We start from the raw sequence: 13951 nt of genomic DNA, 5'->3' as shown, positions 1-13951 counted from the left end.
AGTAACAGGCCATTATGGCACGGTTTTCATCTGCACTATATTTTTGTCGTTTTGTTGACTGGTCCACTTGTAGCCCACTTGTCGACGGATGTCCAGGGACCCCAACATTCGCCACGGCCCTTGTTAACCCGCGCGACGACCGATGTAGTTTTTGTTGTTGTTGTTGTTGCTGTTGTTGTTATTATTTGGTTAATCTTTGGTAAGATTCACAGCCTTTGGGGCTGGTTGGTAGCTCAACAGCTCGAGGACCTAGGAACTGTTAAAGCAATGTCGGAGGTTAGAAGCTGTTCCAAGTAGTTTGGGTTTTTGTAGAATCAGAATTTTCAAATCTGATAAATTTAAAATTTCCAAATAGCGAGGTAGCCCTTTAGGTATTGCTCCAAGGGCTCCAATTAAAATCGGGACAACAGACAATTTCTTTTTCCACAGTCGCTCAACGTCAATTTGCAAGTCCCGGTACTTTGTGATTTTTTCTTGCTGTTTATTTTCAATTCGTGCATCTCCAGATATTGCAATGACAATGAACCATACTTTTTTCTTTTCAACTATTGTTATGTCAGGTGTGTTGTGGACCAAGTGCCTGTCAGTCTGAATTCTGAAGTCCCACAAGTTTCATTGCTTATTTATAAGTCTCCTTTTTGTCTTTCTTCTTGCTTGCTACCCATGCTCCTTCCATTTTTTCTTCTCTCCTGTATGTCAACCAAAAGCTGCTGTGGTGGCCCAGGAAGGCAGTGATGGGTATGTCCCAATATAATTAGATTCCTCCAAAATTTTTGGAGCTCCATTGGTCACCAATGGGCTTCCCAATAAGATTCAAGGTACCGGTCATCATGGCTTCAGGCCTGGTTATTTGACATTCCTCTCCTATCCAACTAACTCTCAGAGAGTCAAATGCAGGGCATCTGGGCAAGATTATCATCTGACGGACCTCAGAGGCAAGTTTTATACAAAGTTGTTGAATTTTGGCCTATTTAATCTGTCCTTTATTTCAGAAACTTGGAATTTTTTCCCCTTTAAGTTGACACAGTAGGAAGCTGCTTTATAATATGCATCATTCATGATTTATTTATATAGTTTCTGTTTTTGCATGCACGTGGAAGGGTGTGTTTGCTAACTTGCTTAGTTAGCCACAGAAAGCCTGTAAGAATGGCTGGTAAAAAAGGAGAGTAAATAAGCACACAGACTCCTATTTTACCTTGGCAATGGTCAAGGACCATTTGCATCCTATTATGTTAAGAGCCTAAAAGGAACAAATACTGCAGAGGTACAATGAAACGTATTTGCTACCACATTTTAATGGTAAGTGAAGAACATTATTTAAATAATGGATTTGTTTATTTGAAAAGTAGTTTATACTTGCATTTAAAAGTATAAAAGACTGTTTGGGAAAGGTAGCATTTCAAAAACTAGAGCTCTGAATCAAAACATGTCACTTTTTTTTTGGACTCTTGGTGACTTCTTGAATACAGCCAGTGAACAAGTGTTTTGCCACCATCTTCTTCTGGAATGGTCCCTCCCCCCACACTGCCAATCTATTTATGCATTTATTTGCTAGATTCATATCCTGCCCTTTCTCCTGGAGGCAGTTTATAAAGAATATCCTTTCATTTTATTCCTACAACTGCAGGTTTTGAGGAAGGTTAGAATGCAAGTGATTGATTGACATAAAGTTATTTTGATAGTGTTCAGGATAGAACTGAATCTGGATTGCCCTACTTCTAGTCCAACATCTTAAACACTACAACCAACTAGTACAAACTGGTGGCATTTCCTACTCTCCAGTCTGTGAAAATCCAACCTTGTTTAGCTTTTTCAGTTCAGCCACAATGAACTAGAATTGCTATCTAGAGCTGGACAATTTAAAAGAAGAGTAAAGACTATATACAAGATACTTGGCATTACTTGGAATATTTCACTTTACGGTAATATGTTCTTAGAGAAAGATTTCTTCTGCATACTCCCAAGAGGCTTCTCCTGTTTAACTTTCTGGCTTATGGCCAGATAAACTCTATAAGCATCACATATAAATCAGGTGTTTGGTTTATAATGTGACATTCTTCCTGGAACAATTAAAATCACATTTCCAGATGTCAGAAGTCAGGTGAACAAGTTCAAGAAAACAAAAGAATCATCAAGTGCACTGAGAGAATTGACAGTCTTTGATCCACTAAAGATCATTTAGAGCAGGGGTGTCAAACACAAGGCCTATAGATCAGATCCTGCCTACAATGTGGTCGGATCCAGCCCAAAGGGCCGTCTAGGAAAATGTAAGGGGCCAGCCCGTGTCGCTTCAGCCCGCTCTACCCAATGCAAAGAGGAAACATTGGGCCAGCATGGCTTTGGCTCAGTCTACCCACGGCGAAGAGGAAACATGCCGGCAGTTTGAGGAGCGGCATCAAACTGGCCACGCCCACCTAGTTGGCCACACCTAATGAGTGGAATCAAGCTGGCCATACCCACCCAGTTGACAACACACACCCAGTTGGTCATGTCCGGCCATCCCCGACCTCCCAAGATTAGCCACAGTCCTGATGAATCCTCAATGAAATTGAGTTTGACGCCCCTGATTTGGAGAAATATTTTATATAAGTCTCCACAAACTTTTTCCTCTGTAAAATCTCATTTCCTAAAATATTAAGAGATAGAGAATATGTTGGGGAAAGATAGTTTAAGTATTAGAATAGGATAGAGACTCCGTGACAAACAATCTTCCCACAGAGAACTTTAACTCCTTGTGGACTTAATGAGATTTAAAATATTAGACCTGTCTATTTTTTTGTGGAAGATTTGGCTACAGATCCTAATCTGGTGTTCATTTCTAGACATCCTATCAAAGATTACTATTTGTATTCAAGGCAATAATAATCTCTATGACATTGGAATAGTTATGAAAAGTGTGGAAGCAATTAAGTCTGAATTGAATAAAATAGTAGAAATAAAAACTTTTACCTTGACTCAACCTGTCACTAAGAGATTTGATTCTAACACTGAAAAGATAAATTGATGGTCCAAATTATTGAAGAATGAATGTTACAAAAGATTTATGAACAACCGATATAGCTTTATATGCATATAGAAATGTAACCGAGGAAGACAGTGAGATTCAATTTTCCCTTTCTTCTTTTTCTGTTCTCTTTAAATAAAAGTGAAAACAACAACATATTCAAACTCTTAACAAATAATACCTCGTAAAAATAGAGGGGAATTTATAGATCAGAAATGGATTTATAAAACAGTGATATGCAGTAGAGTCATTTTAGTTTAGGGGTTTAGAAAATGGGATCTGAGTTCTAGTTCTGCCTTAGGTAAGATGCAAGCTAGTTGACCTCTCAGCTCTGGGAAGAAGGTAATTTAATTGAGAAGGTAGAAAAAAAGAGCTTGATCTTAAAACATACCAACTACTTTATATAGGGAAGAGGACTACCTGTATATAGAGAAGGTTCCACTGCATGGAAGTGTCTTCCTCTAAATGAGGCCACCATAACCTTATTTTAGCATTAAAAATAGGAGGGCAGTTGCACATTATACATTCAAGGGAAGAAGAATTCCAGCATCAAACAAGAATTGTCCATAGTTTCTGTAATTAGTAACTCATCAGTGCAATCACTGATTTATTTGAGGTTTTATGGCTATTCTAACTAGTTGTCATGGTCAGCTAGTGGAAGTTTTGAGAACTTTCTTTCTAACATATGCAGAGATGACCAGGATGTAATAATAGGTGGGAGTTCTACACTAAACCAAACTATGCTGTATAATTCTAAAATGAAAGAACTCATCAACATCAATTCTTTCTAGTATGTGTAATTTGCAACCCAGGAAGGAACTACATCAAGCTCCTTGTATTACATTGTCCACTCCTGCTAGCAATTTGGTAGGTCACAGGACTTCTCTGCCCTTAAAATAAACTCTATCAAGATCTTTATTAGCCTTAGAAATAACCCTAAACATCTAAGGTGGCCCCACAGATTCTTATCGTGTAGTATTTCAAAAGCATCTTTGAAATAAAATTGGTAACTAGTTAGAATAGCCATAAAACCTCAAATAAATCAGTGATTGCACTGATGAGTTACTAATTACAGAAACTATGGACAATTCTTGTTTGATGCTGGAATTCTTCTTCCCTTCCCCAGAGACAATCCATAACCAGACTTATGAACAATAATTGCACCTGAAAGCCCTCTACTGCTTTAATTATCTTGTCTGGGGAAAAATAAGATTGGTCATTTGCAAGATCTTTCAAATAAAGGGTTGGAATATCATATACTCACATTCAAAGGCTAAGAATCTAAAAGAATCTTAAGTATGTTTGTAAACTCTTAAAATGGAATTAATTCAGCTAAAGAGTTCCCCTTCCCCCCTGTTTACAAAATACCCCAGAGAAAGCTTAGAAAGGCAGACTTCCAGGAAAGAAATAGTGAACTGAAGACAGCTCCATAAAAAGTAGAGCTGACAACCATGGCGGAATGAAGAATCAGGAGGTAGACCAGCTGTTTGTAATTCCTCCCTGAATAACGAGGACTTGAAATCACTCACAACTGTTCCTTGTGAGGAGACTGCAAGATGGAGGCCACTAGGTTTAGAACCCCAGGAGACAAGGAAATAACCATCTTGCTCAAACCATGGTCAGTGCTTTTGAAAGGCACTTGGTTCACATAGTTCCTTTTCTAATTGCTTTCATAAATTGGTTGTTAATTGCTTTTTAGCTATAATGAACCTTTTGGATAAGTCTAAAAATGCCTGGTGAATTTTCTTCAACCCTCAGTGAAAAAAAAGGTTTGAAATACCAGTTTAAGAGGTCAATGTGTTATTATATATTGAAAATTGGGAGTTTGCTTTGTTATAATGGAAAGATAGTACAGTTCTAGATTTACTCTCTTGGACTGATACGGGATTGTTCTTTAATTATAAACAATCTCTGTGGTGACATAAAGGAAAGACTGATCAACATTATTCCATGTTGTTAAGGTTTATTACTATGTTTAAAACCGAGCTGTTTTATATGTATTATATCATGTATTTATTTTGCTTTGTTTGTTTTTTTCATTTTTTATACCAGCTTGGTTTTTTTCCATTTTTGTTACTAAAGTAACAAACATCTGTTTAAAAATGGGGTAACTAAAATCCAGCATCATCTCATATAAAGCAATTATTTACAACTATGTATTAGTGGTGATATGGCTTGTATTGAAATGCCTATACAAAACAATGTTAATTCTTATGAATCTTGCACTAGCAGCATTTCTCAAGTAACATGACATCGCTACATATATATATATTTTTAATTTTTTATTTCTCATATATACATTCACAATTATATGATCTCATAACTGTTATTAATAATATGTATTTGTAACAATTTTTCTCCCCTACAGTTGACAATATACTTGAAATTGCTTTCTTACCATCCCATAAACCCATCTTATCTTACAACAATCCTACTTTCTTCTCTCCTTCTCTCCTTCCTTCCCTCCTTCCTTCCCTCCCTCCTTTCTTCTCTCCTTCCCTCCTTCCTTCCCTCCTTCCTTCTCTCCTTCTCTCCTTCCTTCCCCCCTTCCTTCCCTCCTTTCTTCTCTCCTTCCCTCCTTCCTTCCCTCCTTCCTTCCCTCCTTCCTTCTCTCCTTCCTTTCCTCCTTCCTTTCCTCCTTCCTTCCCCCCTTCCTTCCCCCCTTCCTTCCCTCCTTTCTTCTCTCCTTCCTTCCCTCCTTCCTTCCCTCCTTCCTTCCCTTTCTTCTCTCCTTCTCTCCTTCCTTCCCCCCTTCCTTCCCTCCCTCCTTCCTTCCCTCCTTTCTTCTCTTTCTTCTCTCCTTCCTTCCTTCCTCCTCTCGACATCGCTACATATATGTGTGTATGTGTGTGTGTGTTTGTGTTTGTGTGTGTGTGTGTGTGTGTGTGTAGCCTTAGTTGATGAGAAAAGGAAAGGAAACAACTGAATTTTGAATATCAGTACATGAAGTTTAGTAGCTCATAGTTGCTCCCATTCTGGAGATATTGATGAGAACTTTTTAGAAACCCATTCTAGAACTTATATCTAGACTCTATGACTGGGTACCTTTCATGAGTTGGCCTTGCATTTCCCAACATTTATTATCCTTACACACTGGGAAGTGCCACATTCGAGAGGATTGTTCTATAAAGGTAGCACTTGCTTAGCAACCACAAGTGGGATTGGCAACTTGGTTGTTAAGTAAAGCAGTTGCTAACTGAAATAGCAACTGTGCTTATGAGATCTTACTTCAGCTTTACTTTACAGACCTGAGAAGGTCATAAATGCAAGAATTACAAATGATTGCTAAACAAGGCAACACTTAGTAAGGCCTAAGCAAGTATAATTGTTTGCACTCTTCAAATCAAAGGAGACAAAAAACCATAAAACAGTATAGACAAAATGAGGAGTAAATAGGATATACTATATGTAACCTGGTTTTGGATACAGAAGTGTAGTTCCTCAGTGAAGTATATGAATCATGTAGTTTTTGCTATTTTTATACATTGCTTGCAAGTAACACTAGTTTAAATGAACTTTATTGAATCTGCAAGGCATAGGATGTATTTAGGTCATTGAACAGGGCATGGCTAACTCGTGTTAGTTAATCCTGAATTGCACCTTAAATGAGATTTCTAGTAAAAAATAAATCAATTTTGGAATCTCACCACAAATAGAACAATAATATGATTAATATTTTGACTGAAATTATCCCTAATAGAAGAGGTAATGTGTGATGATTGAAAAGACCTAGATCAAAAACGCCTACCAGATATTCTTGTTTGGAAGGTTTGCAAAATCTTACTAGAGAGAAGCACACATTACATTAGAACAGAATATCTGTAGCTCAGGCTTGAACAATACAGTTCTCAGATAAATAACTATAACAACGTAAGTAGCAACTTTAGCAGCTACAGATTTCACCACATCTTTCAGAAGGAAAGCAGAATTACTAGTTCAGAGAGACATGGGATTATAATCATTTCCAAATCCACATTTTTCTATTGGGCAATATAATTACTTTCAACAGCTTTACCATATAAACACAATGTAAATATATAGTAAGACTCACAAGTTTAAATCTCATTCCCTCAAGCGCCATCAGTTTTTATCTCCTCGTAATAATTATCACTGCAGGCTAAACTGAATTTACTGAATTACAAATAAAAGGATCTCTGTTTTTCTAGGTAAATTCCAGGCTAATCTAGCTCTAAAGATTAAAGCAGTTGACTGTGCTTGCAATTAACCTTGTAAACAATTCAAATGGAAACAAAAAGCACAACCAAATCTAAAGAGGAGAATAGTCCTATATCAAAATCCTTGTAAACTAATTCAAATACATTGTATGGGCAGGTAGTCTACATTTATAGGTAAGTAATTATTTTATTGCCCCAAGTGTGGAGTTAACTGCATACCTCTTGGCTTTGGGTTGCATTAGGCAGTTAATCCCAAACTCACAATAATACAATTCAAACAGCATATTATAGTGCTGTACTGTATATACTGAACATTGATATGAGAGATAGAGAAAGAGAGAGAATACATACAGTATATCTTTGAACATGATATAGTATTTTAGAAGAGATTAATCTGTAAGCAAAGAAGACAGTGGATTCATGGCCTTTGGTACTGTAGTTTATGAATCAGGGTATTAAGAATCTCCTTGCTCATGCTTCCCTAATTCAGTAATTAAATTTGGAATCTGCTTTAGGCAGCCAATTATCCTAGTTGCACTGAAATCAAGAATATAAACTTTGCAGTTCCTATCAAGTAATGACTCCTTATTCATTGCTTAACCGATTATTATGCCTAGACATTTTTACACCTGAAAAGAAATGCAAATTTAAATTTTCACTAATTACAAAACAGTCAATTCCAAAATGATTTTATAATCCATAGAAATTATTTCAAAAGCCAAAGTATGCACTGCACTAATTCTAGTATTTCTAATAGGTATAAGCTTCGCTGAGTTTTCCACAATTGTTCCCTTACCTATATATTGCATTTATGGCAATTTTTCCGCATTTAAAATCTAATCAACATCATTCTACCCCAGCTGTAGGATAAATGGAAATTTTCAATGAAATAAATACTTTGGATGCTTTCTGTAAAATAAACAACTCTTCAATAAATCCTCTGTCTGAAAAACCCCAACAGCCTATGTACTCATAGATGGTAACTCAGGTGCAATGGCCACCACATCTTTAAACAGAGATGTGGTGTCATATATTGCTTTTCTAAGGCCTGAAGCAGCCTTCCCCAAACTGTGTTTTTGAATTGTGTGAGACAATTCTTTCCTAATTCTCAATTAATGTTGGCCATGAAGGACCATTAAGTTTGGAATGGCTGAGGTAATTGGTTTTATTCATATTTAAGTTTCTAACATGACTCTAAAGATACTTTCACAAGAGGTTTAAACGTGAATTTCATCTACTTTCTGAGACGATTCCATCAAGTACAGAAGATTTCATTCATATTCAATTCAAAGTAAGTTTTCCTCCATCCTCTCTTTTTGCATTATATTTACACCAATCAGCTGAGGAGGAAGTGAAAAACCATAATTACGCAGTATTCTTTTATATAAATCAGTTTACTGAGGTTTGGGAACTATGCAAGACACATCCCTAGAAGAGATATGTACCTAGGTTAGGGCTGCTTTTTAAAGTGTAAATAACATTCATGAAGTGCCTGTGATACCCTTAAAAACATTACATACAATAAATACTTTGAAATCCAGAACTGTCTACCAATTCTTTATGAATAACCACTGGCATCACTATAAAACTTTGACCACAAAGCAAAGGGTCGCTCCGGCGATTACAAACTTGTTTTATAAAAATGTTGATAAACCAGTCCAGAGCTCATTTTTTTTAATTAAGCAACAGTAAGAAAGTCATCTAAGGCAACTGATTTGGGGTAACATTAAGCAGTTATTCAGTTCTGACTTCTTTGATACAGTGACTGTAATCCAAGGTGATCTGAAAGTAGGCATTAATAAGGTCAGTGGGGCTTATTCCCAGACAGACATGTATCAGATTGCTCCTAAAGTATTTGTACACAGGAAAATATTTCTGATGAAGTCGCAGCACATCATCAGGAAGAGGAAGACATTGCTGCAAAATCAAGACTTGGCGACAACTTCTTCCAGGTGGCAAAAATCCTTGCCGTTGCAAACAATTTAATGTTACAAGACTCTTTCCCTGGTTTAAAAACGACCTGCCTTCAGGGATGCAACTATGCCCCTTGAGCTAGAGCAAACAGGGGCCTGAGAAGGACTTATCCAGATCCAAGAAGGAAGAGCAGAAGCAGAATCCTGACTCGAACAGTTTGCAAAGAGAGAGGATGCCGTTTCTGAGCGCTCCCCCAGGGACCAACCAAGAAACAAGCCAGCCTACAAGGAATTTTTTAAAATTATTGTTACCGTTTTCTCCTATGCTAGCTAGCTTTCCTGCTGCATGACGATGCCGTGATTGAATCTTCATCAGTGGAAGAGGCGCGTGCGCCTGCAAGCATCGGATCCTGCAGCCTGGAGTAAACTATCCCGCCCAGCTGTTCGCTTGCCGGCAAAGGGCTGATTTCTAAGACCCAAAGGCAGCAGCAGCCCAATCCGAAACCCGCCTTTACCTTTTCAGATGCAGCAGGTGTATCTCGTCCCAGCTCTGCCGCCCGTCCTTGGTTTGAATAAGGAGTCGTAAGCCGGGATTCAGCCTCTTCCACAGAGCGCCCAGGCGGCCGTTGGCACCCGGCACGGGCACCCCCATGGCTCTCCTTCCCCCCTCCTGGTTGGCAGCGCGCCTGAAGCAGCAGAAGCCGCCCCCTAGACAGCAACCAGGTGCCAGAGTGTCTTGTGTTGCCCACTCGCTCAAACTAATGGCGCTTGTCCAGAGCTGCGATGGCGACTTCCCCGGAGAAAGAAGAAAGGAGCGGCGTGCGTGCGCGCAAAAGACCGGTCCTAGCTAGCGCGGCTTATCCCACGCGCCAGGTCCTCCTTTCCCACTCTTGGCGTCAGATTCTCCGCCCGAGCCACGCTTTTAGCAGCGATCCTGGGCGAGGGAAATATAGGGACAAGCGCTGGAGAAGGCGGGGCAAATCGTGACGCGCACCACACCCCTCCTTCCCCAGAGTGGCCCTAGGTCGAAGAGTTCCTCTGGTCCGTTGGCGCCTGGGGATCGCAAATATCGGAGGTGGCCTGGCTGCCCCCTCGCAGGCCCTGGAGGACATTTAGTAACCGCAGCTAAGAAGAACTTCTTCACTTTTCACAAGGTGCACAGTTGATCTGGTACTTTCTCCAGCTGCTTCCAGAATAAAAGGTTAGGCTGAATTGAGCTATAAAAATCCCAAGGACTACCAAAGTTGTCTGCCTTTTCTTTAGGCTATCTAGGTTTTTGCAGCCCAGATATAGATCCCTGCTTGGGTGATCTTCAGCTTCACCTCACTCCTCTGGGTCCAAATCTTTCTGGAATAGAGGAAGAGGGTGTGGGAAGCCCCTCCCCCTTCTAGAAGAATGAAATATTTAGGGGGATATTAAAAGAGGCAGAATATTATGTTTCCCCAAAAGAGAAATGGAGAAACATGTTCTTAAAGGCAGAAATAGTTCCCCTCCGCCCAATTCTGAGAACAGGACTTGACCTTTAGGACATAATAGAATTAATGTACTCACTACATTGCACAACCTCTGCAGCATTTCAGAAACTGTATAAAAACCCTTATACTCATCAAGCTAATTTTGTCAGCTGTCCCAGAACTGCATGCTCTGTTCTGCTCTTCAATAAACTGAATCCTTCTTTCCATTTTATTTCCAGCACCTTTCTTCTGACTTGGAACTGGACCGGATTTTTCTTCCTACAGGGAGATCAGGAAAGAGAGAAAGACAACTTGCAGGAAGTTGGGAAATATTAAAAGATGCAGAATATCATATTTCCCCAAAAGAGAAATGGAGAAACATATTCTTAAAGGCAGAAATAGTTTGTGCCCATTAAGAAAGACTGGCCCAGGAAGTTCTACCTTGAGAAATGGTAGGAAAATCTACCTTGCAGGAAAATCTATCTTGAGAAATGGGAGCCAAATTCTATATGCAGCAGCAAAGCTGATGGCTTCTTCCAAGAGCAACCACTACTTCAGCCTAATAATATGCTTACGTCCTTCTCCAGACTATTAGACCCTACAAAATATAGTCCACTGTATGGGCTGAATTTATACATTTTTACAAAGTTAGAAGACTTCTAATCTTATTTGCAACAATTACATACAGAATACTGGTTCTTCCCTCCTGAATTACATAACATCTTTCAGTCCACTTCCCAGAGGGAGAGAATGGATGAACGAGTCAGTGACAGCACTGGCTGTTTTTCGTAGTTTTCCTGTTTTTGCCTAATTATTTGCTTTTTCACTGTCTATTCCTCTTTTTCAAGTTTGCATTGTACAATCTTATTTTCACCAGATAGCTGAAGCAACAAAGGGCAGCTATGAGCCATTGTCATAACACAGTTTACTATCTCAGTAATCTATGAATGGTAATAAAAAGTTTGCTTTCTCTTAGTTACTTGTTGAACCTGGCTCTAGGCTTCCTTAGAAACTTTAATTTATAATAATGTCTATGGTTAGAATTTTAGAAACTTGCAAGTAAATTAAGCACATTGTACAGTACATGCTTGTGTCCTCAGGCTATGCCTATACACTGCAGAGTCTTAGTTGGTAAGGTGTGTAATTTATGATGGCTTGAAAGGTGGTCTCTAGATTAGTAATCTTAGCTGGTATAGAATACTGCTCGGGATAAACATGAACTTTGAGTTTGTGGCATACTAGTCAGGATCTGACAAAAATGACAGCATGGTGACAACCAAGGGTGGTAATATAGACTACATTTAATATAGACTACCTTTCACTTTAGAAAACAAGTACCAGTGTTGCTGACCAAAGCCACAATGAGTAACAGAAGTTGGTATACTTTATCTGTTGTTGAGTATAGTTTATTTCTAATGTATTACCTTAAGTCCTTGCCTTCAAAAATTCTTGGAATGAAGACTTTGTTATTCTAAAGCACTATCTGTACATTGAACGCTACCCTATTTCAAAAATCTCTTAGAAAAGAAACACAAATAGGTGGGTTAGGCTGCAACTTTTTTTCTGTTAGGGTTTTTGCTTTTAGAAATAGTTTGTTTTTGTTTTATTTTACATGTTGAAGGGCATTCAAGATTACTATTTCCCAACTCTAAAGTTTGAAGTTATACAACCTACTCTAGTCTACAACTTCTCACATCTGCCATTTCTTAGAACTACACGTGTGACTGGAGTCCCAAATTCCTTCCAGACTGATAGAACAATTCTTTATAGCAGGCAGTTTTATTATATGGATACTCCAACCGTGGCTGAATGGAATTAGAAGGACACTGAGACCATTGAACTTGCTTCTGAATAAATATGCCTAAAATATGCTATGAATTTGCCTGATTGTCTATCATCTCCTCTACTCCTGCAACCTAGCCCAGGTATGCATCACAGATTTGGGGATTCATTCATTCATTAATTTTTATCTATTTCATCTCCACAAGTGATGGCTTTAATATTATTTCTGTGCTCTAAGATAAGGCTATGGACATATGGGAAAATGTTCTAAAGCTATTTGTACAAAACTGAAAGAAACTTTCAATGACCTGCTATCTTCTAAAAAGTTAGTCTACCATCCCCTTCATCCAATCAGTCAAAATCTGGCAGTACTGGGAATTGTAGGATATCATCTGGGAAAGATTGCTTTGAAAGGCATCTTTATTCATCCCCAAATTGATTTATTTGAACCTATCAAAGGATAGGTTGGAAACAGATTTTAATACCTCAAAGGAACTGAAAAATAATACAATGAATGCATAAAAAGGCTGAGTTTTTCACATAGAAAATAGAATGGCAATGTACTGGTGGAAACTGGAGAATATGTGGTTTAACATCAGTACTTGTAAGACAGACATTGGAATTATAGTTCATTATAAACTAAATGTGAGTCCTCTGCATGAGATGACTACAACAAAAAAAAGGCAAATTCACTTTTGGGTTGCCTCAACCAATTTTGCACCCAATATCACTTCTACTTTTAGGCACCCTACTTAAGTTATATTAAGCCAATATATACAGTAGGGTCTGAGACTTGAGCCATGGGGACTTGAGAGGAGCCATGGAGATTAAATGCATTGAAGGATCTGAATATATTTGGTCTTGAGATGAGCAGATTAGATGTGACATACTGTAATTAGAAGCATTCACACAGAGAAGTTCTCTTTCTCTCATATGGCAGAACACAAAATAACAAATTCTAGGAAGACAAATTCTGACTGAATATTATGATCAAACATCCTTAAAGTAAGAGGAAGTGTGATTACCACAAGACCTAGTGGGATTCCATTTATTCGCTATGTAGAAGCAAACATTGGACAGTTATGGAAAGGGATGTTTTGACTTGAATTCCTGCAGAGAACACCATGATCATTCCAGCTAACATTTATGGATGTGAAGTATGGCACTTATATCAGATGCAACAAATGTTTGAGTCATGCAACATGCAGTGGGGAAATGAATGCTAATGATCTTGCTCAGATATCAAATCAGAAATTCAACAACAGTCTAGCTTCAAATATGTCATTAAATTAGGATTAAAACAAAAATATAAATTGGCAGGGCGCATTACATGTTTACCTGACAATAAGTGGACACAAATAGTGATATGTTGGTGGTCTTCCTACATGATGGAGAGATACACTATGAAAAAATTTGGTCCCAGAAGAAACACTATACAAAATACCAAATGAAATAGAAATACATATTAAGAGAGCCAGTTTGATCTACCTGTTAGGCCACCAAGCTAGAAAATGGGAAAACTTGAGTCCAAGTCCCGCCTTAGCCAGGAAAGCCAGCTGGGTAACCTTGGGCCAGTCACTCTCTCTCAGCCTAACTCACGTCTCAGGGTTGTTATTGTGGGGA

The 13951-nt window shown here is 38.5% G+C and overlaps 1 protein-coding gene across 1 annotated transcript in view; it reads right to left on the bottom strand.

Moving 5' to 3' along the window:
• Positions 1–9744, bottom strand: part of LOC116505747 (transient receptor potential cation channel subfamily V member 6-like) — a 39024-nt gene extending 29280 nt beyond the window's left edge. Inside the window, exon 1 of the mRNA XM_032213119.1 lies at positions 9608–9744. Within this exon, the coding sequence (XP_032069010.1) occupies positions 9608–9744 (137 nt within the window). The remainder of the gene's footprint in view (positions 1–9607) is intronic.
• Positions 9745–13951: the final 4207 nt, after the last annotated feature.

This window comes from Thamnophis elegans, chromosome 3, assembly GCF_009769535.1.
Source record: "Thamnophis elegans isolate rThaEle1 chromosome 3, rThaEle1.pri, whole genome shotgun sequence".
NCBI classification, from domain to species: Eukaryota; Metazoa; Chordata; class Lepidosauria; order Squamata; family Colubridae; genus Thamnophis; species Thamnophis elegans.
This window is presented reverse-complemented; position numbering and strand designations above follow the sequence as displayed.